The 26,532-nt window shown below is 40.0% G+C and overlaps 1 protein-coding gene across 1 annotated transcript in view; it reads right to left on the reverse strand.

The window, feature by feature from the left end:
• Positions 1 to 26,220, reverse strand: part of lsamp (limbic system associated membrane protein) — a 294,761-nt gene extending 268,541 nt beyond the window's left edge. Inside the window, exon 1 of the mRNA XM_079246194.1 lies at positions 25,882 to 26,220. Within this exon, the coding sequence (XP_079102320.1) occupies positions 25,882 to 26,036 (155 nt within the window). The 5' untranslated portion in view covers positions 26,037 to 26,220. The remainder of the gene's footprint in view (positions 1 to 25,881) is intronic.
• Positions 26,221 to 26,532: the final 312 nt, after the last annotated feature.

Raw genomic sequence — 26,532 nt, forward strand, 5'->3', positions numbered from 1 at the left:
TGATTTCCTTTCAAGTGCCAACTTCTGTGTCATCGACATAACTGGTAACACGTCTCTTTGTTCTCCGTAATGAGGTGGAACAAAGGTTAAGTGTATACATTATGTTTTCAAAAAGCCCATCATTTGATACACCAACAAGGGGAGGGGTTTCAGTCTCTCTATCTGCGACCGAACCGAGACACCTGGAAGATTTTGGCAACGTGAAGTCAGACTATTTTGTTGCACTGATCAAGCTTGTCCTCACAAAACTAATGGGATTTTCTGTTGTGTTTAAGTGTTGCTGACAGTTCCACACAAGCAGAACCCTGAATGTTAAATTACTGTAACGTTAAATCCCAATTTATACTACACACACATACAGTATGTGAGCATTAACACTCAGTCAGATTGAAAAGTGAATTGAATCTACGCAAAACATTAAAATCACTCACATCACCTCCATATCTATACATGTTACTGCAACAGCACCAAACGCATGATGTCAGAGGCTACCATCACATCAACAAATATTTATTTTATATGACTAAAATTATGTGGGACTGAGCCCCCCCCCCAAAAAAAAAGGTATGGGAATATTTAAAGAATAACACTGGAATTTAATTTTTTTAAAAAAAGCAACTAAACCCAGACACAGCAAATGGAAGCACGACCTGAACTAACAAACCGACACGTGAGAGCATGCATTTAGCTAAACTCTGACCTATTCAGGATAAACTGGAACCATCGACACATAAAGCACACCCACTCAGGAGCCTTTCAGAAACTGCTAACTTAAAGTGAAAGTATATTAAGTTAAACCAAACCAGTTATTAAGGTGACAAAATAAGTTGATTAAATGTGTATCAAGTCAGAAAACTTGTCTATAAGATGTGATACATGAAAGATGTTGACGTGTGTAAAGTGTCTAAATGTGTTAAGTGTAAAGTGTTTATTGTTTTTTTTTAAGTTAATATACCTTTGTTTAATGTGTGGCTGATCATCCTGCCATCACAGAGATCAATCTGATCAGAGGTTCCAACTGACACGGTAACATGGACGTTGGGTGAAGCGAGCCTCTCCGTGGTGCATGATGAGAAGATGTAACACTTCATCAACATGTTCAACAATGTTTCAGAGTCTCCCACAAAAATGTCATATCCGCCAGAGTACACTGCTATTTGGCATATTTCCAAGTCTTTCCTCAAACTCATCATGTCATCGCACCACACGTGGTTAAAGCATGAAGCAGCTTTTACAACAGAAAGAACCAAAATGAATGCATGTTTTCTTTTTTCTTTCTTCTTACCGTTCATTATTGCATATTAATGGACAGAATGCCAATATGCCAGAATGAACCAGTAGCTAATTTCCATCTGTGGATCCCGATAGATCAAATCTGCTTTAAACCAATGCTTTGATTTGAAGGAAAATTCTTTCTGATTGAAGCCAGTTTGATAAACTGCTGCATTTACATTATGCTATTTTATTTTTTTTTTTTGGATGATGCTCAATCAGATTAAACAGGGTCAATGGAAAGTATATTCTTGATGTTTTGCAAGCATACCGATGCCACGATTTTGGTGGCTAAAACACAGAGTCAATGCATCTTCAAAACATCACGCCTTGTTTAGTGGGGTGTTCAACTATCCACAGTTACACAGAGAACAATCAGAGATTTGCCAGAAGGGTAAGTGGTTTCCAGCACTCACCAGTGGGACGTGAAAGCTACCGCAGCATAAACTGCTAAAATTCTTTACTGTCAGATCCGACTGTGCATGATTGCTTGCAACGTTTCAAGATGCATGACAGGGTTTCCAAAGCTGACCCCCTTTCCACATCTGAAAGCGTCTGAAGTGGACATATTGTTGTGTGAACTCGACCATAGAGCAGTGAAAGAAGCTGAAATGTTGTGATGTGTCATTTGAATCTAGATGTTGAACAAACAAAATGGATCTTGTCACTAAAAGATGCACACAGTGCATGTGCATCATTTATCTTGAGAGAAAATGGCAACAGGGTGGGCTACCGGAAGAGGGCGAGCAGATGATGTCAGTGTGATGTCCAGAGAATCTGTTTTACTCTACAGCCTGTAATTTTGCAGAATGTGTGCAGAATATGCCAAGTTGTGTTTGTGTGGTCTGGCATGAATATTTCCCGAAGGGAGAGGCCTCTTTCCACAAGATTAAGCTGTTTCCACAAAGGAGAGGGTCCGGGGCATTGGAAGGAGGTGTACATGTGGAAAGTAAAAAACCAATCTGTGAGGCAAATGATTTGTGAAAGTCTGACATATTTCTTCCAACTGCCGTCCAACAGAGCTGCGTAAAAACGTTCTGATTTGAGTCTGATGTGCTTGACCACAGCACAGATCCCTTTGTATGTTACACAATACGTTGACATGAATGGGTGTGAAAGTCAGGTGCACTACCTGCAGCACCACATGTAAAAGCAGCTAAACTAACACCCTGCCAAAGCTGCTAATGATTAGCAGGTGGAACCTCCTGCAATAACATTAGAAATGAACCATTTGTTACCAGCAAGCTTTTCCATTTGATGGCTTTTCACGTGGCCTCGCTTCTTCTGTCTTCTCTGCTTAGCTTGTGCAAACTTCTCTTTGTACCTTAGCCTAGCATCTCATTTCATTGGTTTCCTTACAGTACATGCAAATTAGCTGCAATGCCCCACTTGTACGTCATCAGGACTTGTTCCTGTAATGGGATCTTATCCTTATGGGACTGTAGGTGATGTTTTCTAAAAAGCAGAACTCCTCAGCCATAACCTGTCTTGTAAAATATTTAAAAAGAAATTTAAAAAGAGAAGGAAATGTCACAGGAATGTGTTAACAAGGCAAAAATCTTTATTTATTTATTTTTTTTATCAGGGGAGTACACCTTCTGAGATCTTCTGCCACACGTCTTGTCAAGTCAGAGATTTTGTGCAGCTCAAATGAGACCAACACAACATAAAGCAGCTGTTCTTTGCGTAGTTGCAGACACAGAAATACCGCACTGTAAAACAGGTACCAGGCACAAACCTCAGTTTGGAAAATGCAACAGACCTACTTGAGTACACAGCTTTTATTCAAGCGCACCATCAGAGGCAGCAGGCATGTCCTCGGAAACATGTCCCTCAGGTTCTGCCTCTTTTGTCTCCGCCGTGATAGTGTTTCTTGTTTCTTGTATCCTGTGATCTTCCCTCTGTCTCTCTTCACAGCGTACAAACACATTTATCACTTTCTCACTGCACTCCATATGCTGGATTAACCAGCCCTGAATCAGAGATAAGTCAGCCAGGAAGCTGTAGATCTTGCGACACGTCAAACTCCTCTCAGACTCTTGGAATCAATAGACTTCCTGAAGATGGAGTTAGCTTAAAAGTTTTTGGGTTTTTTTTGTTTTGTTTTTTTTGCTCTTGTTAGTCTGAATAAGAAAGTTCTAAATTTGTGGCATGCTATCTTTATAAAAGACGTAACTTTCAATTGATATATTTTAGCCTGACTGTCGATAGAGTACGTGTGAAGCATTTCCTACAGGATGAAACCTACATCATCACAACCAAAAGGGAGTTATATCAACATCAAGGAAGGACACCGTGGCCCATATTGACTCTTTTTCTTGTTATTCACAACCATTTTCCAAATGATGCCACTAATTCCATCATTTGGTTTCCCTTGCATTTTTTTTTTTTTTTTTACCCAACAGAATTACCGCAGTGACTGGCATTAGCTTAAAAACACTGCTAACGAAATTAGCAACCGTTGAAGTTGAGACATAGCTCACTTTTAATTTGTGTTGTATAAAGGTCTTAACTTGTCAATTTACAGAATGTGCATACTGTGTATGTAAAAGCTGTAAAACTACCTTATAGGTAATGAACAAGCCAAAGCTGAAGCTAGCATACTAGCCTATAGGTTATAAAACTACATATTTATTTTACACATCTGCAATATTAAGAAAAACAAGTATGTAGGCCTACATTGTGTTGCTAATACATTGAATGCAATATTGTGTTTACTTTGACTTAATTACTTTATAATAGTTTGTGTGTCAGTTGATTAAATAAATTCTCATTAGATACAGATTATGTGGTAATTATAAAAGTTTTCTCGATGTCCCCTAACAGTTTGCCTGCCTTTCTTGACCTTGCAGAGGAAACAGGTCATGTAATGAACTTTGAGGTGATAAATGGTGACAGAAAAGTATCCTGAGCAAATCTATTTGAGTGCATGGGGGAGAAAAAAATATATACCGCATATTCAATCAAAAATGACAGTAATGACAGCATCCCACTGCTAATGATAATTGGAAAAGTTCATTACCATAATACCATAATAAAAATGTAAATATGCTCTGTGATTAGTATTAGCATCAGCCCTCCTAGTCATGCATATTATCATTATTTTCATTATTGTCTTAACCACTACTGTTGTCATCATTAACTCATAAGAAACATCTTCCAGTTTCATTTGCTTTATCATAAAAGCACTGAAAGAGTTATAATGATAACTTGAAGTCGAACAGACTAATCAAATAATCAAATAATCACTCAGGACACTGCAGAAATGGAAATTTAAGTAAGATAAGATATATTCCAACCAACACAGCAAAACATTGTCTGACTATCTGTGTCTAATTTTATGGCCATTTTTAGGGAAAAGCATTACACTTACATGAACCACTTTGATCCTAAAATATTTAATAATGATATTTTCAAGTAGTTACTTCAAGTTAAGTTACAGTGAAAACTGAATTCTGAAGAATTTCAGCTGTATTATTCTTCCTCTAACTGACTTAGAAATTATTTTAATATCACCCCGAATATTTTCCCATTCTGTGGGTGTGAGTTGGACCCCCAAGTCAGATTCCCATTGTGACTCTGTTTTTAAGTTTGGATTTAAAGAAGACTAAAGCAATAGCTTATATAAACTAGCGCTGGGCGATATATCGAATATACTCGAGATATCGTGGCTAGCCCTCTGTGCGATATAGAAAATGCCTATATTCGTCATATTCGAGTATCCTGTTGTCACGCAGTTGTTTTTAGCTGTGGGCGGGGTTTTCTCACTCCTCCTCGACTCTGGACCGCTTTGCACAGAGCGTTAAAGCAAGCGCACCTAGTTATGTACATAACGTGAGCTACGTGCTATGTCATGAGAGGCAGCGTGTAGCCACTGTTGCCAACTTGGTGACTTTCTCGCTAAATCTGGCAACTTTTTTTTTGTGAAAAGCGACTGGCGACAAATCTAGCGACTTTTACTGGAGTTATTGGAGACTTTCCTGGTGTTTTGGCGACTGACTTTAAAGCGCATATTGTAAAGTTATTGTCAGAACGAGAGTCTCTCCCCGTCCTAAAGCACTCAGTCGCTCCGGTTGCAGCTGCAGCCAATCAGAGGAGCAGAGAGGACACCTGCACGACTCCACCTACAGTCACAATGAACAGCCAAATCCGCCACTGATCCCGCTCTGGATTACAGAGTGGGACGTAAATTACAAAGTTTTTCACGTCACGTTAAAATAATTAATTCAATTTGATTACATTCACAGCCTCTGTCACTTACTCACCTCATCCACTGTGTGTGACACAAGCATATTTATCTAGCTCTTCATGTCTCTAGAAAGTACAGAAAGGAGGGGGAATCAAACCCTGAATTTCACTGTCTGAAGCCGTTTATTGGAGACGATACGAGGACATTCTGCCTGTATTGTAAGACTGATTTCGACGCTAAACTCTGCGATTTAAAAAAAAAAAAAACACGACAACTCAAAAACGTATCCATAAAGCAAAGCCTTATAATAGTTCATCATTTGAAAAGTCACACCCTAGAGCACCTATTTTCATACGTTGCATTTATTACATCATGCAAAGGCACTGTATTTTGTTTTAAAATGACATGTTTCTGCCACTGCTTTAACTGTTCAATAAATACGGTTTTGATAAATTTGCTTCGTTTCAATTTCATCCTTTTGGCATGAATGTTTAAAATCAGCATATCTTGATGCAGTATGAACAATTATGTTTTAATGGAGACACAAAATCATCTTACTGATGTGATTGTATGCACCAAAGCATTAATTCAAGGCTAAGGTAAATATCGAGATATATATCGTATGTCGTGACAGGGCATAAAAATATCGGGATATTACTAAAAGGTCATATCGCCCAGCCCTAATATAAGCCTGAAACTGCACTTCTATTTAAGGATAGAAGTCTGAGCTTCTTATCAATTTCAAAATCTTCTCTTTTTTTTTAGTGATTGAAGTCTCTCTTGTTGTTTCATCATCGTTTTTTTCCACTGATACTTTTACAAATTATTCTAGTGCCAAACCCCTAAGTTTTATTTAGCCTTGTTGCATCCTCCCTGTTATAACTCTGGGCCCCCAAATTTGGGAACCACTGGTCCACAGAATAACATCTCTGGACGCACAAGTCAGACAATGAAATAAATGGACTACAGCAACAGAAGACCACAACCGGTCAGTTAGGAGCAGAAAACTACAGCTGCCATTTACACAGGCTCCGTTTGGAAAAACATTAGCTCGCCTGAACCTCAATTTCCTCAGTTACATTCGGACAGCAGGGTCAAAATTTGATGTAAACAACATGAAAGTATGAATCCATTCTGCCTTGTATCAACAGCTCCGGCTGCTGGTGTGGTGTAATTGTCTGAGGGGAATATTTTTTTTTGTGCACACTTTGCACATAACTACATGTCTCATAGAAAGCTGACAAGCTGCAGGAACTCCTCAGTTGCATGTAAAACTTTACATCAGCACCTCTCCTTCTAAGAAACCAATTTGATTAATTTTCTTTGTGTTGCTAATTTCTTCAGAATGCTTTTAAGAAATGACACTGATAAAGTGCAACACACCAGAACAGCTACAGTAAGCCTGGAACAAAGATCGAAAGACAACCTCTGGATGGGGGGGGGGGGGAGTCAAAGGCACTCTGCTTACACTGAAAGAAATAATAATAAAAGAAAAAGAAAGGAAAAAAAAATTCTGGCCACTTTTAATGGGTCCTCAGCTTGGTCTCATGACAAGCTAAGAGAGAGTGGCAACTCAGCTTGTTAGCAAAGACACACTCTCCACTTTATTATTAACAATAATGTTTGAGATAAGGCTGCTTTTGAAAAGTCACTGAAACAGCATTAAAAAAAGAGCCCAATTCCTGTATGATAAAAAAAAAAAAACAATGGTAAAAGTTCATTATCCAGAAATTATTCTATTTTTTACAACCGTGACCAACATCCAGCATTAAACACCTTCATTTTGAGCTCCGTTGGTCATTAGACTAAAAAGCGAGAAGAGCGCAGCAGCAGAGATGAGACAAATTATAAATCTAGCACAGGAAGAAATGAAAAGTGCATCAAATAGAGAGCACAGCGGGACGGTTTTGAATTGCTTACTGTCAAGAAAGTAAAAATATGAATTTGGCACAAACATGGCACATTTAGTTGCCGGACAACAAAGAAAACGTCACAAAAGATCCTCAGGCGAATATTCCCCTGGAACAGCAGCTTTTGAGGATGGTGGAAAGTGTGAATATTTTTCCATATTCTGCGATGCCACTGCCTCAGCTGAGATGGCAGATTATTTAGTCCTATTTGCAGAATGCGGTCCCATTTGTCATCCATGGTGAGCACAAAATGTAAGCCTCCACTCTCGGGCTAATCCACCGAGGCTTGCACCTTTGGGCCATCATGTGCCATTTGCATTAAGGGTGTCCTTTCCTTTATTTGCCAAGCAGTATTCATTATGTATTGCAGAATTTTCTGCATAATGTAAAGAAGCCACTTTAAAAAACATGTACAAAAAAACCTGTTGGAAACTGCTGCACGGCGTATTATACCAGGCTTCAACAGGCCTTGTTAACATCTTCCTATCTCTAGGTGCTGTCAGTGAATAGCTGACTTTTCCCATCTTCCTACTTTGATGGACCCCCATGAAGAAAGGGTTTCAGTCAGACCTGAATATATGTAGAATTTGCGTCTTGCAAAGGATCTTAACAGAAAATATAAAACAGAGGTGCAGTGAGAACAAAGACTTAATCACCATGAATGTCTCACCATGTAGTTAAGATCATATGAAATGTGACACCATCACTTCACAGATGGCATATAAAATCAATTATAAATGTCTTTTGTTTTCTCTTGAACAATGAGACAAACAAGACATGAAGGATGTTTTTGTGTTATCTTTGTCTTCAGTGAGAAAAAGCCCTCTATGGAAACTGACTCCATGCGAGGAGGCTGCTTTGTGTTTTGTCTCTGTTTCCTTATTTCAAGCATGTAGCCATAGTTCTCCCATCCTACTGACTATTTATTATTCTTACTCACAGGGTCCACCAACCCTAATGAATAAATAATTCTCAACCAAACTGCTCAGCTTGTATAAATTGTGCTAATTTGAACCCAAATCACACAGTTTCATCAGAACATCTCAGCCTATAAATGAGCCTATCTTTGTGTTTTGTGTTGTCAGGATATTTTGGCTTATTTTACATGCAACTTCAGGTTTTAACTATTTTGTCTAATATTGTGCTTTTTAACACATTATCATATAAGTGTATATAAGGAGAAAAAAGATTCCCTGAGTGTTTGATGGAGTGTCTGATCCCACGACCTTAACGGCATATCCTTTGGCTCCTGTGGGATGTGGGGTGATGTCCCTGTGGACTGATCTTGCTTCCCACGGATGCCATCACGTCCCATCAGAATTATGTCTGGGGATTTTGGAAGCAGCCACAACAGCACAGACTCTTTGCATGCATGTTTGTGTGTGTGCTTGTGTGGAATTTTGTAGAACTTCCTGCTGTCCTATGAGAATATGCTGCTGCAGTACTGATGCCACAGGTACAGCTCTGACTGGTCTGCAAAGATGTTTAGCATTCATGTGATTTCAGAGCAGAACATGACGCCGTCAGTTCTAACAGTAGTAATTGTGGAATGGCCCTTTAAGGACACTTTAGCTGTCCATTATTAGTGATGTCATCAGACAGCGCCCAGCAGATTGGGACGTCGCCTCGTGAAGAATGGACGCTCTGCTCGTTTTGGTTCCCGATCTCATAGTAATAGGCGGGTTGTGTAGCTTGTGTTTTATTCATGCATGATGAGGCAGTAGCCGTCCAACCAGGCTTTGTAAGGTTGATAAGTTTAATAAATGAAGAGCACGGTGAAAATCCAGTACCAGAGTTATTTATTGCCATGTTTTTGCTACGTAGCAACCAAGTCAGCTTACCACCCACAAACAACCCGTTCACATTACACAGTCACACTAGATGAGGTCATATGAGCATCTCACAGATTCGACTTTGCAAGCTTTCAAAAAATGTCTACAAATCAACTTTTAGCCACTGAAATGTAAAAGTTTGTATTTTCAAATACAACATTGAGGAAAGTCAACCACCTGTTATGCAGACATCAGTCATACTGATAGAGTTATTGGGTTTCATCTCTAAAACTGTAGTGAGGTTTGCAAAATCTACTCCAATCAGTAGATATTTGAATGATTACATATAATAAGCGGTTTAAAAGGAGATCTTCGAATGTGTCCTTTTACCAGTATATCAATGTGTTTGTCCTCTATTATGAGGACGTTACAGAACCAGTCCTGCATTAGAAAATAAATTGATTAAATATGTATAAAACTCTTAATGTAAGATGATATGTGGGAGCAGGATGAAAGAGAAAAGCAGTCTTCTAAACATGAGTCAGGCAAAGTTCACAGCGGCGTGGGAGGTGGGCCTCGTATTTCTACACATTCAGGAAGCAAGATCTTTCAGTATAGAGATTTTTGAAAAATTTTCTTTAATGTTTTATGTCAGTGTATGAGATGGAGACATTAATGCACTGCACTGCCTTTCAATAACACCATATGTTCTGAAAGACGACCGGTCTGTCGAGCAGCACAAGGAAAGTGTCTATTAGAGTTTTTTCTCGAAGCTCTTGGGAAAACATCGAGAATTACTTTCAGCCTAATTACAATCTGCCTGTCTGCAAACACTTGCCAACATGAACATGGGGAAATACACACACACAGGACTATTCTGAATGATTGTAAAGACACAACACTTTTGATTAATACAAACTTAAGGAAAAAAAGGAGGTTGAAAGAAAGTATTAAGACTCAAAACCTTCAGTCATTTTGGAAAATATCTTTTAAGATTCAGATTTAAGCAATGGCTAAATGTGAGAAAAGTCATAGATGTCTACATTCCACACATCCACAGATAAGCAAACTCAAAAACTTTAGCTGACTCTGAGTAACGCACTTAAATTCTGCATTTAAGTTTCCACACACTCTTAAAGAATTACACTGAATGCTAGGTACACAGTCAGTCTCCATCCATTTTCTGAACTGCTTCGTCCAATTCAGGGTCGCGGGATATAGTCAGTATTTTGGTTGAAAATATGGAGCATGAAGGTATTTAGAAAAGAAGTGTTATATTTTATCACTTAAATTGTTGTGTAGAGGGAATCTGTAAGGGTCTATTTCAACAGAAAGCAACAAGATCTTTCAGTATAGAGAACCAAGTGGTTCTGGTATCTAAACCAAACAGAAGAAAACAGAAAGAGGATGTAAAAAGAAAGTCTATTGGTCGTTAGGCTTTTAAAACTTAACTTTTTACACACAGATCATGTAAAATCTGAGAAAATGTGACTGATATGGGAATGTCAGGCATAACACACTTTTAATCTGAATCATATCACTGGGCATTCTTCCAAAGTGCCATGGGAAGGACAAACACACATAGAATCACTCTCTATGCCTTTGGGCCTGCTCGTCCACTTGCATTGCCTCTACTGATGCTTCTATGTAGATGAAACTTAACTTGCTTTATCATTCCAATTATATGACTCAACTACTTCAGTTCAAGTCTCAGTTTGCCTCAGTGAGACAACCATATGGATGAAGGGACACCTTTCACTAAACTTTTCTAAATCTGGCCAGATGACCAGCTTTAAAAAGGTTTATGTGACGTCAAAAACTCCGTTCACCACAATATTTATGTGCAGGAAATCAACTCTTCAACAATCTCCTAAACAAAGGCAACAAAAACTTGGTTGCCATGGTTGATAGTTTGGTTTTCTTCAATGACAAAGCTCCCTGTTCCCTTTGCAACATACTAATAAATCGGGCCATATCTGACACATTATGCAATCCAATTTTTGGAACAAGCCGCGGTTGTTTCTGTCCTGGACTCTTATAGTCTCTTTTAATTCATTAAATTGATTTCTTGTAATTTCCCTTTAGGCACTAATATAATTCCATTTCATCTTTTTTTCATTTAATTTTATTGCAACCCCCTTCCAGCAGGTCTTCCAACCATTAAATCCTCTACAGATGGTCCGAAATGTGCCAGCACATCTGGTATAGGGACATGTGTCCCTCTATTACTTACTGAACTGAACTGACCACCTGATGATTGATGCATTAAATCCAAGTAACGATAGCCTAAAGTGTGACTGTGCAGTATGCAGCACCACAGACCATTGTATACCATCACCTGGTAATGCCACTCAAATGCAAAAGTCTTCATTTGGACCATTTTTTTTCCCCCTTGGGTTTGAGAATGGTCAAAAATCTGTACCAAATTCTTTCAGAGTAGGCGTTATCTTGTCTAACTTTGAAGAGCTATTTCTAACACCCCAGCATGCTTAACACAGATGTACTTACACTCCTGCACTTTTTTATAAGAATGTAGCTGGTCTCCTGAATTTAAATTATTTCAGTTTTTAACTCCTTTAAGGCTGACCAATAAAATCTGGTAAGAAAAGTTTTTTGTTTTTTGTTTTTTTTTCCAAGTATGAGGTCTTTTTTATGTCTTTGAATGAAATTATACAAAAAAAGAGACATTTTCCTCTTCAATTTCACTTGGGTGGCAAGGGGATGTTCGTGGTGATATATCCAAATTATGATAGTGTCCTATGCTTGCTGCAATTTTTTATGGGGTAGAAGACAAGTGACCAATTGTGCTGAACAGGATTTTGAGCAAAGTTTCCACCATAAAGTGATGCAAAAGGTCTGAGAAAGTGTATTTATAAAATATGATATGCACAGACCAGTGTTTCTCACTTGCATTACGATTGGAGATTTATTCCTCACTTGTAAATAACTGCCTGCAAAAATTAAAAACATTTTGTAAACAGCAAACTTATAGTATGAGATGCAATACATTAGCAGCCACTACTTCATTCAATAAGTTTTACGTGTATTCTTGTCTCCCGCCGATGTGCCATCAGGCAGCAGCTGGTAAATGACCTGCCTTATCCATAGCTGGTAAGAGCTTTCATGCAGAAACAGCCTGTTAACTACAAGAACATCACAATACTTCAAATAATTCTGTTAAAGTGCTAAACACCAGGTAATAATGAATTAATCAGGCCTCGGATGTTCTCTTAGTTCAGACAAAGCTCTACAGGCTCACAGGTTGCAGCTGACGATGTGGATTTTTTTAAGGGTCAATGGAATATTTAAAAGGAAAAAAAGAGGCAAAGTTATGAACAGGAAGCGAACAGAATCAATATCTCAGAAACTCATTTGGGAGCATGATTGAAGAGAAGGTAATGAAAAACCACAAACACAAGTAACAAAAGACAATGTTGTTTCGTTGGGTGGAAGATTAAACTCAACTCATCAAGCTCACTCGATTGAATCTGAATAATTAATAATTATAAACGGTACAAGTGAAGCTGAATTCTTTGTCTTTTTCTTTTATCAATGTTTCTAAATATAAATGTCAGAAAGTATAAAAGAACTTCAGATAAACTTTTTCTTAAAAGAGTATCTGACACATTAATGTAACACAAACCAGAACAAGAAGGCCATGAACTCATCTTCAATCCACAAATGCCAAGTGAGAAACTTAAATCTCCCACACCTTTACACTGTGACCTTTTTCTGCTGTTTCCATTTGAATCACAAAGTAAAACAGGGTAAGGAAAATCAGATCATGTTTCCATTAAGAATATTAATAGAATTTCTCTGTTTCCACAAAGCTGCCCCGGGGTAAGGAATGAAATACTATAGAAATGTTGCTCATGCAGCTCAACATATAAACATACATGCAGATAAAAATTGCTGCAGCCATTTTGGATATCTTGAGAAATATAAGAGCAATGCAAAACAAACAACACAGAGGCCTTTATAGTTAAAGAAAAAATTCAATGTGGACACAATTACTGACACCCACGTAAATTATATACTTTCCCTATTTTCAGTGCTTGGATGACCTGAATTAACCAATGAAAAACGGTTTCTGCCTGAAGAGGTTCTGTTACACAAGAGGAATAGATGAGAGCATCAAACAGAGTTTTATTATATATGTTAAATGAGCCCTGTTTTTGTGGCAAAGGTTTTGGTATCAGGGCTGGATGTGGAATGAGGAACACATCTGATAGGAGATTACGGATTAAAGGCTGAAAGGTTTCAAACTGGCCAGCACTGAGTTCTGTCCAAAAGACTGCAAAGTCTTAAAGCACTTATTTTTCATAAAAAGGCCAATGCAAAGCTAAAAGTTTTAACACATAGTGCTTTAAGGGCTTCTGATTTCCGAGGGTGAATTAGAGGTTTATTATAAACGTTTTTCGAAAAAAAAAAAAAAATCTAAAAATAATTTTTAAAAAAAACTAGTATTACGGAAAATAGCTACATCGGTGTACAAATCAAAATTCAGTTACCCTTTAAAAAAGACACAACTGAAAATGTTATTTGTAGGGACTTTTCATCAATTCATTTTGCATTTTGAAAATTTATCAGGTTGTTCTTGTTATTGTGGCACACCCATCAAAAATAAGTGTTTTCACCCAGGCATTATGTTTCCATCGGTGCCACGCTGACCCATGGCGCCTACACCAGACCCATTGACATGTTAATTTACACTGCATTTAAAAGCCAGATGTTTACAGGTGTTTTGCCACTAAACAAGAAAAACGACTGTGGAATAAACTGCCCATAATGCTAAGTATCTTCTTTAAGAGAAAGTGTAATTTCTAAAACTTTCTCCATGAATAAACATGTTAACATGTTTCAGCACTGCTAAATCTTCCCAGGATCCCCTCTGCTTACTGACAGAGAGCTTGGGGTAATGTGGTTCAGATAACCCCGTTTTGAGAAAGCTCCAAACATTTCACCACCATGGCTTTCACAGACTGATGAAGTGTAAAGAAAAGACTTTGATTTTTAAGGCTTTATGTTTTATCTCGTGTTTTTTTTGGCCTGTTTTTATATTTTCTACCGCGTTGATCAATGTTATCTTAATTTCCCCACGGAAAGCGCTTGGTAACTTTATAATTGAAAAGTGCTCCAGACATAAATCTAGTTTATTCTTAATCTTTTCATCATTAAACCAAAATAAGTCATCACTTAACAGCTAATCACATTTGCATGCCTGTGGTCCTTGCATCATAGCTTACACATAAAGCATCCAAAGGCCTCCTGCAGGGATTTAAGCTCGCCTGGTTTTGTTGTGTTTGCTTATTGACTAAAAAAGTTCTGCTTCTAAAAAGACAACATACTATCTGATCATCCATCAGCTTAACAAAGTTGAGACCCCTCCTAGATAAATAGATATAAACAGATAAAAATAAAATTAATTGATTAGGAAATAAAAAACAGAAACCAAACTAAATTCAAATGAAATGTTGATAAAATAACATTTAATACATAGAAATTCCATTATCCTGTCAAACGGCACCAAGACTCAACGCAAACCCACACAAACACACACACACATACACACAGCTGTTATTATCTTGTCTCGCTGCTCTTTTCATCCAGTGACTGAGTTCACCATAATGAAAACCTTCTCTGACATGACGCATGTCAAACGGACCTCTAGCTTCAATAAACATAGTCTTTGCCGATGACACAGCTTCCTCTGCAAGTTTAGTGTGTGTCAGTGGGTCAGTAAGCAGATTTTTACTCGTAAGAAGTGAGGGGTTGACAGTGTGTATGCTTTTTCAGGACTATACTTACTGCAGGCCACTAATCTGCTTTAAACCCATGCGGATTTACAGCTGCAGGGACGCAAAGCATCGCAGCTCAGAGCCACATGTTTCAGCTTTAATTTAAATTCACTCCAGCTGATGGACAGATTGAAACACATTTAACCTGCTGCAGGAGTCGAACGGAGCTCGGTTCATTCATTTATCCGCTTTATAAGAAGGTGTTTGTGACATATTCACGTTTCATTTCAAGGCTCTGCTGTCTTCCTTCAAGCTTTATTTAATAGCTTAATAGCTAAATGACTGAAAGACTGGCTGGTTAGAGCCAAGACGGAAACCTCCAGTAAGCTCATGCATTTTAAACATTTACATTAATTCATTATAATTTTTCATAATGGAGCAAATAATTATGCTTTTTTTTTTTTTTTTTAATCAGTTATAACCTCATTACCACCCGCCTGTTAGTTAATACGTCTTTCTCATGTAGCCAAAACAGTTCTGACCAGTCTGGTCATGGGAATTTGTTTTGGGGGCAGGGTCCTTGTGGATTGAGCTTGCTTCCCACAGCTCCCATAAGACCCAATCAGACTGGCTTCCAGGGAGACTCTGTCCTTAGCTTCAGCTATTTTCCTGCTGTCCTGCAAGACATGCTGTCTGTCTGCAAAATAACATGGCGAGCTGTGTTACAACTTTCACCTTTCACTGGTTTTAATGTTCTGTGTGCTGTCATCCAGTAATTCCTAACTTGTTTCAGACATTTCATGGATATGCATCTTGATTAACCGAAACATAACCTCCGAGTCTGTTTCATCCTTTAACATTAAATCCACTGCAGCTGTGTGGTGTTCTGCCAGTTCCAGGCGTCTGACAGCTGTAAGAATACTCCTCCAGTCCATTTGGACGGCCGTCATCTGGTCGTAGCCAGAGGCAGGGAAAAATTGCTGAGTAGTTTAAATATGCACTCAGAGAAAGCCTGGCTGGCCCAACAAAAGCCTCGGCAAAGAGGGGAAATGGAGTGGGATCACTTTTAGGTGGAAGCGCTGCTTCAATATTCACATCTATCAAAGGGGGAAAAGAAAAATGAATCAATAAAGTTCAGCTCTGAAATTCCTGTTGAGTAATTTTACAAAAAAAAAAAAATACGCTGAGAGTACATAATAAAGACCTCGGAATATCCTGGTGTGTTTTCTGGGGGTAAAGCAGTAAACATCAAACTACATTCTGGAGACAAAACATAGCTGGGAGTCTTTGAAATGCACCCAAACTGCGCTGGTCTGCAAGCTTCGGATGAGAGCCTCAGAACTCCGATGTAAAAAGGCTTCACACAGTCTCTGCAGGCCATTATTCTGATCTTACTGACCAACATGAAAGCCTCTGGAACTTGTGACGACTCCCCGGCTTTCCAGAAAGACTTCAGAAAACTTTGTAGCAGTGGCAAATAACAGCCAAAATCCATGTCTGTGCACCCACAGAGACTCCCCCCCCCCCCCCCCCCCCTTCACCCGCCCGTCCTCCCTCACCTCGGCTCCGTCCCACACTAAAACAAGGACAATGCCACGATGACCCAACTGGCAGCCACTCAGCTCCCCGCCATGGCATGATGAGTGAAAATGAAATTGATTTGAAAATCCTAGGCGCAGGCTGGAACAGAGGGGATTATGCTGCTGATTGTACTAATACTGCGGCCATCCCCCACACTAATACCATCCAACATATTCCTTTCTCTTCCCTCTGCTTGTGTCTCTCTCTCCGTGAAAAGCTCCTCAGCTAACACTCATCGCCTTTACAGTATTTCCTTTATCGTCTTCGTAGAGGAACTTTTTTCTGTTCATGCTTGTCTAGTGTTCCACAGTACAAGCTCAATACTGGCACAGGAAAATAAAAGAAGAGGAGGAGGGGGTGCAGCCTGATGAAGAGATAGTGGGGACAGAGGATCTCCAGGATGGGCTTGACTGTGAAAAAAAAAAGGGCAAAACTCCAAACTCAAAATCCAGAAAACTGGTGTGTTTGTTCTTTTCTTTCCCTGCACCTGCAGACAACGTAGAATGGCCAGGTTAGCCTTGCCAAAGTCTGGCTCTACCTGCCTGGTGTCTGTGTGTCTTCATCATGATTCATGTTGATGTAAAGCTGTTTGTATGGATGTGTGGGGAAAGATGGGTGTACTTGAGAAGTATAGTTGAAAAAACTATATGCAGAATGTACATATTCACACTATAATTGTGACTATATGAAGGAAAAAAGACAAAATGAACCTTAATGAGCAAAATCAGAAAGCATTTCAAACATAATTTGTATTATTTGTATAAAACTTGTTTTGTTTTAGCCTCCTTTTACCTTGTTTAAGACGGTTCTAACACCAGAACAGTCCCAGGTGGGACGAGGTCTGATTGGGCGGGAATTTCTGAAAAGTTTCACATCTGTTGCTTTGGTTTCCGTTCAAACAGCGCATAAGTAAAGTGGACCGAATCGCCCTGGCAACGTCACATAGTCACATAGCGCTTCCAAAAACACAGTTTTACAAATAAAAATGACAGATTTAATATCATGCAGGCGCATATTTCTGTAGTGCAGGTGAGTTGCAGGATTTCTTTTCTTTCTCCTTCTTTTCTTTCTTATTTTTGTAGACATGATGAGTGTTTCACTGATCAGAGGTCGCCTTTATTGTGAAGCCGAAGCAAACCCCATTCTTACGGAGAGGAAGGTCCACTCCATGCTGGCATCCAGTGCAGCCAGTGAGATATTTTTTTGCTACTGGTCCTGTGATTCAGGATGGGAGAACACGGCTAAACCTATGGATGGGGGATGGTATCTGGCTGGTTCTCTCAGTCACAAAAGAAAAAAAAAGACCCAAATAGCAAAATAGCAGATGACAGTGAGGTGTTCTTGTGGTCAGAGTGATTTTACATGAGCAATAAAAGTTGTGCTGAAAATAAAACCTTACATATATTTACTTAGTTGCTTATTTTTCTCTTTCATTGTAAATACAATGAAAAACGACAATAATGAGGTTAAAAATACAACTAAATAATGAAAAGTAATGTAATGAGGGTGAGATTGTGGGTTTTACATGAACGGGTCGGGTCCAGATTTTAACACCAACAGTTCAGGTTTGGTCTTTGTGACACCTTCATGTGGGTTCAGGTTGTAAAAGTTGGACCTGTGCATTTTTTCTAAATGCATAACGTTGGCTTTGTTTTTCCTCCAGCACAAACAACAATCTGCATCACTTCTTTCTTCTTCTTGAGGCGTCATTGCGTTTTGCAAACGTTACTTTTTGTCAGTCCCTGGACGTTCTATGTGCAAGGAAACGAAGACCCCCCCACTTTTCTTGGTCCACATCAGCATGCAGTTGGTGTTCATACTGTGCCAAACAAATCCCACTCTCCGTTTAAGGCGGACCAAACAGCAGTCCTCAGTTTTTTGGTTTTTGCCTAAATTTTTCGCTTCCTGCTGTTTCTTCATTAAAATAAATCAATGTGTTTATTAAACGCAATCACGTCTGCTCCATTACAATAATGAAGGTTTACAGCTCGGAAAGTATCTGTGCAAATGAATGCTTTTCCTTTCAGCATTAAGTTTAATTATTACTTTAATAAAATAAATAATCAAACTTTAATGGCCATACTGTGTAAAGAGCAGTGTGAAGCTGTACACAGCAGATCTCAAAACTCTCTCAAAACACAGCGTGTGTAATTAACGTAAATTAAACCACTATAATGCCGAAGTGTCAAACATGATTCCTGGGACCACCGACTGAGTAATTGCCTCTACAGTGTCAGGAACCTTTTGGGTCCAACAATTACTGAAAAACAAAGAAAAAAGAATGCTGTAAAAATGGAGTTTTTGTTTGTGCTCAAGGCTTTAAACAAATACTAAATGTCTCTCAGCATCTGCCAATAACATTTATAAAGATTCAGAGATCTTCTAGATGATGCACAGTCAAGCTTAAACATATGTTTTACCTTCAACCCTTCACTCAAACACCTCACACACATATAAAGTCATTATTAAACATGTTGTACTTTCTGCTCCACCACCTTTATTTTATGGCTTTATATAGATATAGCTCGGAAGCCCAGGAAGTTGGGAGATCAATTCCAGGCTTTCCCTGCCAAAGTGTCCTTGGGCAAGTTGGCCCCCGATGTGCCGATAGGTGTGTGTGTGTGTGAATGTGTGAACGTGCCATGTGTTATGAAGTGCTTTGAGTCAGTACGACTGGAAAAGTGCTAAATAAGTACAAGTCCATTTACCATAACAACAGTTCTACAGTTATTTTAGCGGACTCTTTTATCCAGAACAACTTACACATGAGCGAGAACACACACTTATACCCCGATAGGCACAACAGGGGTAACTGTGGGTTCAGTGTCTTGCCCAAGGACACTTCGGCACATAGGCAGAGGAAGCCTGGAATCAGTCTCCCAACTTTCCAATTGAAAGACAGCTGTTCCTCCTCCTGAGCTACAGACCCCTTTACTGGATGAAGTCACCCTCAGAACTGAATAATTGTCTAAACTAAAAACTGACTTTTAAAAAATGGTGAGTGAAAGTGACAAAACAATTAATACACTTAACTGATTTATTTTTTTAGTGATGTCACTGTGCTGCAGATTTGTTCTGTGCATGACAGGTGTATTTATCTATCTTTTTTTTTTTTTTAATTAAAAACGCTTAAAAGGTAAACACATTATTTATCATTATGCTTTTTAATGTCTGGTAAATTATCATTTACTAAAATAAAAAACATGGTATGTGAATAAATTACTATGAAATCAAATGAAAACATAAATAAATAAAAAATAAATAAACATAAAAATAAAAATATATTTGAATAAACAAAGAAAAATAAAGCATGAACTGCTGTTATTTTCTATCCCAGGCTGAAAAGAGCAGCAGGTTAGGATTCATTTAGAGACGACGCTGATTAATTGCTATCAGAAATTCATCAAAGTTATCACCGCTTGTAATTTCGCCGAGATGTCATGGGAAAGCTGTCAGACTTTGGATTGATATTTCATCCATTCTCCATTGATCAATTGTCACAGATTTTATATCAATGGTTTCTCTGGAATCTCAGGATCATGAGGATGCCACTGTCACACCTGAAGAAACGTGATGTTAACAGCAAGTGACGTACTAAAAATGAATTCATATCTAGTAATAACTACAGCTGTGCATCTTAACTTGTTACAACATTAATGAATGCATTCATTCTGATATTATATTCCTTGTTAACACAGGTTTGTTTTTTTTTCCAGCCTTTGCTTTGGCTCTGAACACACAGAGAACACAAACAGATGCACCGCAGTCGACAGTCAATCCAATGCTTGGGTTTCTGAGGCAGCAGGTGCCGTCGGTGGGCCGACCAACTCTAAGTCAATGCAGATCGGTGCCAACTTCATGTCCGGCTCCTATGTGGTGGAAAAACATTCCTCTGCAATAGATGAGCGAGTCTTCTTATCTCATGTTTGTCATTACAAATACAAGAAATTATGTCACATATTTCCACTTGGCAAGTCGTAGTGGTCAAACGATGCATCAGTAATCGCTTTATAAAGGCCTTACAGCGAACTGTGATGTGGCTAAAGACGCCCACCCTTATCCACTTCCCCGTCCTTAAAGGGGTGCTATGATGGTATTTCGAGTTTTCTGAGCTTTCTACAGTGTTACAGTGTTGAATCTTCATCAGACATGTGAACGGCACTGTTTTTTATTACCGTCCTGTTTGAGTTTGAGTTTCAGTTCCAGCACTCTCTCCGTTCGGTTTCCATGGCGACGAAAAACGTGTCGTTTTAGAGAGTTTTTTTCTACTTGGAAATCCTTGTGACGTCCCGGGGGATAAGGTTCGGTGATTGGTTACCTTCTACTGGTTAACTAGGGCATGTACAAATACATCAGGCGGGTGGAAAACGTGGGATAAAGTTATTTCCAACGATGGCTGGTGAGTTTACCAAAGAGAGACATCCTGCTGCATTCGTTGCTGTGGGTTGCTGTTTTCCACTTCGTTTTCAGGGTCTGATTCAGGTTCCAACATGTAGGGCTGTATGCTATGTGTTGACATTGTATTTTGTTTTTTTATTGAGTTCATATTAGCCTAATCCTTCAGTTTATGAGATGTTACAATGACGGCGAAAGCAGGTGCGGAGCGCGCTCCCGATGTAGTGCAGTGGCAGGAGGCGGGGCTTAATGCGGAAGAGTCTCAATCCACTCGTTTTGCCCACAGGCTGATCTGACAGCCTACGGAGAGGGTCGGTCTGAAGTAAATAAAGCGATTTGTGACAATAACTCGATCAATCCCAGCTCTTCTGGTCTCAGAAATAAAAATAAATTAGCCTGAAATGCACATAATAGTTCCACTTTAAAGCTCTGTGCTGTGCCGAACTCTTGAAGCATGGAAAAACTGTGCTCCAAAGTTAAGCTGCAGGTTTTTCATTCAACACATGTCCCATCCCTCGCTTGCAGCAGGATTCTCCAACTTTGGCCCTCAGGAGACGACACCTCGCAGGTTTTAGGATGTTTCCCTGCTCTGAACAGTGAGTCTTTGGCAGGTTTGTGCAGAGCCCAAGGTCAAGCTGTTGAGGAGAATCAGATGTGTTGGAGCAGAGAATCTCAGGACAGTGGAAAATTTAGGAATATCTCTTATCAGAAAGTTTCAGCAGTCCAGGAAGGACTCGATGGAAGATGAGAAGAGGTGAGTTAATGGGGTTTACGAGGTTATGGAAGAGTTAGAGTCGTCATGGCAGGACCCAGGACCGGCTTGAAAGCTTGTATCACTCAGATGGCTTGGCGACGCCTCTCTGTTTCTCCAGAAGAGCTGGAAGAGGTGAACGAGGGCCAAACATATCAAGATCTCTGCTCGGATGCCTGCCCTGGCGACCCGGCCATAAATATGGAGCAGAAAATGGATGGAAGGACAATAAATAATACAAAACGCTTTTAAAACACAACACATCATCAGCACTATTCAAGTGCAGAAAACTGGGAGTTTAGGGCCCTAAAAGTGGCTTTCTTTTTCTTTCTAAACACTTCCACACCATAAAGAATAAACAAGTGCTCTCATGTTAATAATGGATAAGGTTACTGGTTATAACTGGGAGAAGAATTTCCATGCAAGTTATGCATTTATCAATGGAAATAAATCATATGTCTTATCTTATTACAGACAATACAGGCTGTTTAGGTTGTTGTAATTAACGCAGAGCGAGCCGCAGCAGTATTTTATGCCTGTAGAGTCCGTAGCAGCTGACAGCTGCAGAGGTGGAACGGAGATCGTCTGTATGCTTAAAAACTGGAGCTATACGTGACATGCTGGGAATTTAGTGTATGATCAGCCTTCTCACCGTGGAATATGCTGGTTATGCAGCTGATTTGCTGCATGTGGGAAGTCTTTGTTCCAGCGTCTCGCTTTCCGACTGCGCTAACGCACACATCAGCAGCCAGAGATGCAACTATCGGAGTTCAATAGTTGAGGCTTTAATAATGCAAATGCAACTAACTGGATTCTCGGGCATTTCAAACTGGATGGGAGCTTGAATTAGAATAACACTATATCCCATGTAGTGTCAGAGCCTGGAGAAGGTTTCACACACACACAATATCTGGCTGAGGCTGACTTCAAATTAAAGGCAGAGTTTTTGGGGGTAAGTTATGACAAAAGATCCTTAAGGCCAAAAAGCCGAATTGGCCTCCGTGAAATAACAAGCCAGTGTGTTGTCAAAGCTCAGATAATTGACCCAGAGAAGCGCAATCGCTGAGACTGTGTCATCAATGCTTTAATATGCGATTGTCAATTATCAGGACCTCTCTTGACATTACCTAGCCCTAGAGGCCTTTACGGAGAGACAGGCTCCAAAAAAAGCAATTAAAGAGGAGAGTATTGTGGTGCAGGAATGGCTTTGGGAAATGAGGAGACACTTTTCTCTTTACATCCTTTTAGATTCTTAGTGCATCTCGCTGAGACTGAGACGAGTTTGATTTCACTTGTTGGCATCATCTTAATGCCCAGACAAAACAACAATAAAAAATAAATAAAGCAGAGTAAGCAGAGTTGCTGGCGCTGACGGCCTGTTTTTCACTGACCTAAATCTTATCGGTCTGGACACGAGAGCTGCGATGCAGACTTAAATGTAATATGCTGGGACTTCTGTTTGTGCTTTCCAGGGGCAAATGTCACATCAAGCAGATACAAAATAGTAAAAAAAACAAACAAAAAAAACCAACCAAAAAACTAAACTAAAAACCAGCCTTGCTCTCTGTAGTGAGACGACAGCCAGCGGACGAATGTAGGACCCAGATCGCCGGCGATGTCGCCACAAACTCACAGGATGACTTTGGATGCTGTTTGTTTACATAATTTACTCTTCAGTAAAGCAATGTGAACAAGATTTTAAAAAAAGATCTTTTAAAAAAATTGACTATATGGCTAAAAACCTTTTAATTAAGAGGTTTTAATCTCGGCAACAGAGCAGAAGATGATCTGTAATCGACTTCGCGCTGAGGGTGTGAAAATGTTTCTTCGAGCTGCAACTCACCAACAGTGGCGGTTTCTGAAAGACTAATCTCATTTAGATTAACCTGCTGATGCCAGGCTCAGGGAAAGCAGCTCAGAGGTTGAAAGTGTCCTAATCTATATTTGTGGTGGAGGCTTAAAGGAGAACATGTCTTCTGAACATTCGAGACAGCAGGCGGGAAGCTGAACGTCAGTCTAGATGTACCACAACAGACAGCAGCAGTTACGAAATATGGCTGCAGACATTTACAATGTTCTCTGAATGGAGAAAAACAATTAACCTACCTGAGAGATTAATTGAACACTATGATATCAGTTAATGCGACTGATGAGCTGCTTCTTACAGGGTTTGACTGTGAGTCACAATGACACTGAAAATGCGACATTTTCAAGCATGAAAAGACTTTGTTTTCCTTATTTATTCAGCCTGACACCGTTCCTGGCCCCTGGTAAAAATACATTTCCCTCCTCATTTCAGCAGCGAGGCTCGCTGCTGTGTTTTCTGTCACAGCGGTTGTTTTGGCCACATACTGTTTCCATATCCCCGCATTTCTCCTCTTGTGCCTCGAGTGCCACGACTGCAGCCACAAGCTCCACTGAGCAAGCACGGGCCTCATTACGCCTCCCGGTCACCAATATCCCCTCCCCTGGCCTTCACAAAACCCGGCTTACGGAATCAGATATAGCATGTAGTTCAACAAATTACCGGCCATCGGCCTCCAAACTTGACTCAAACTTTTTTTTTGCCTTTTAACCCTCATAGGAATTTTCTCCCTCCTTTCCTCTTCCTCCGTTCTGTTTCCAATTTGTCAGCTGGAAACTGGGTGTGAGAAATGGTTGTGTTTTCCAACAGAGCCACGGGGGTCTGAGGTGCCGTTTAGCCGTGCCTGACTGGAGATAAATAAGAATGCTCATCAATCGCGACGAGGTGCAACGCAAACATCAAATTAATTACGAGGCTGACTGTGGGATCACTACGAATGATTACCCAAAATAAAAGTTTCAGAGGAGCAATGGTGACTTTGCATGCCAGTATATTCTACTGAGCAAAGTCTTGGACTGAGTGAGCATGGCTGCAGCAAACAGTCAACTTAATGTGGAAGATGAAATAAAAAGCAATGATCTCTACAGTTTGAACCAATCGGCTCATTTTTCAGCAGATGTCACGTATTCATGAACCCTCAGCCATGTGGGGAGTCATATGAGGAAACTTGCTTGCATTGCATCCAGTCTTTCTGTTTTGCATCCTACTTTGTGTGTGTGTGCTGGCCTTTTTTCTTTCTTTTTTTTTTTTTTTTGACTGACTGTGTTAAAGGTCCATCCCATAATTGCATTTTACATTCTGGCTCTCATTAGGCAAGATCGGGGGAGATGCACTGTAAATACTGGCTGAAAATGAACAGAGTAAGGAAAATCAATGTGATTGAATGTTCTGTGTGCAGCCCATTACACCAGTGGATTTGCTCACATTACAGTGCATCCCGTTTTAGAGGTGGTGGATGTGGTGGAAGGCTGGGGGGGGGGGGGGGGGGGGGAGGCGAAGCGCCTTGTTTACAAGGAGAGATTTAAAAAAAAAAATCCCACTATATCTAAATCGCTCTTGCGCTATTTTTTTTTTTTTTTTTTTAATCTGTCACAAACACATGGCTCAGATCACGTGGTCAGCGACATCTGCCCAGCAGCATCACAGAAGGCTATGACAAAGTTGACAGCTTGCATTGTCTGGGAAGTAATTAAGTCGACTGTGAGGCCGTTCGGACACACACACACACACACACACACACACACACACATGCGTATTCACACGATATAAAAATAAAACATCGACTGAACACCAAACAGGATTTGCAGGCTGAAGCTTCTAATGAATGCGGCTGCAAAGAAATCTAAAAGCAAATATGTACTTCTCCTTGTCCCCAACAGACCGAAACTGATCTAGCTGCTTTAAAATGTCCTTCAGGGATCTAAACAACTGCAAAGTTCTCAGCGCAGATCTCCTTAAATCATCCCCTTATCACTGTCCAAATCCATCGTGTCCTCCCGTTAAGTCAGAGACAAAAAGTGGCCCCTGGCACCGTGACGCACTTCGCCTCATCAAAAGGTTCCTGAATTAAGTTAGTGAGGATGAGTCAGACTCTGGAAATACCACTGCGACCCCAAACATCACATGAGAGGCGTTTGCACCTTGGTGTACTTCCTCCAAACACTCCAACCCTTCAAAACGCGCGGGTTTACATTAGAATAAAGATCAGGTTTTAGACTGAGTGGCTGCAAATCTCTGCAGAAACATGATGGATGCATGACAGGGTGTCTGTGTTTGTCAGATGAGATAAAAGTTCCAAGCTCAGGTGGCAGCAAATGACACACGTGATGATCTCCTCATCTGCGCGTTTGCGGAGAGGAAGGGGTGCTGCTGAGGGAGACGGGAGGAAAGTTGGAAGGAGAGTCCTACCTTATGATGGCTGTGTCGCCCTGGCGGATGGTGATGTTGTCGGTGGCACGCTGCATATCCACACTCCGGACAGGGAATCCTGTGGGGATAAGACACAGCAGTCTGAAAAAGGACGCCTGCAGTTGCCTCCAACACGATTTGCGTCCGGCTTGCATTTTAAAAGCACAGAAACGCGCGTTCCGGGAGCGATAGGTCCAAGGAAGAAAAAGAAAAAAAAAGGTATGAAAGGAGGAATAGTAGTCCAGACTTCTAGTAGAACAGATGTTCCCTAAGCACTCCGAATGGATGGACAACTGAAATGCGTTTGGGACCTAAAAAAAAAAAAAAAAAAGAAAAGAAAAAGCTTCTATAGTCCAGTGATACGTAATGCTCTCTGCGTAAAGGGACGGCACAGCCAGCAGCGGCGACGAGCAGAGGCGGGCTTCTGTTCAGAGTCTGGGAAAGTCACTCCCCACCTCCACCTCCTCATCCTCACTGTTTCTAGCGCGCGCTCTCTCTCTCAGATTATCCAGCCGTTTGACTGAGAAAGCTCCCCTTATTGGTTGTCAGGACAACAGCACCACCTGAGGTCCCTTTCAGCGAGACACAGCATGGGCAAGGAGTCAGCAAGTTTTTAACTTGGAAATTAGTTTTAAATTAAACAAAAAGTTA

The sequence above is a fragment of the Telmatherina bonti genome (genome assembly GCF_933228915.1).
Source record: "Telmatherina bonti genome assembly, chromosome: 9".
NCBI lineage: Eukaryota > Metazoa > Chordata > Actinopteri > Atheriniformes > Telmatherinidae > Telmatherina > Telmatherina bonti.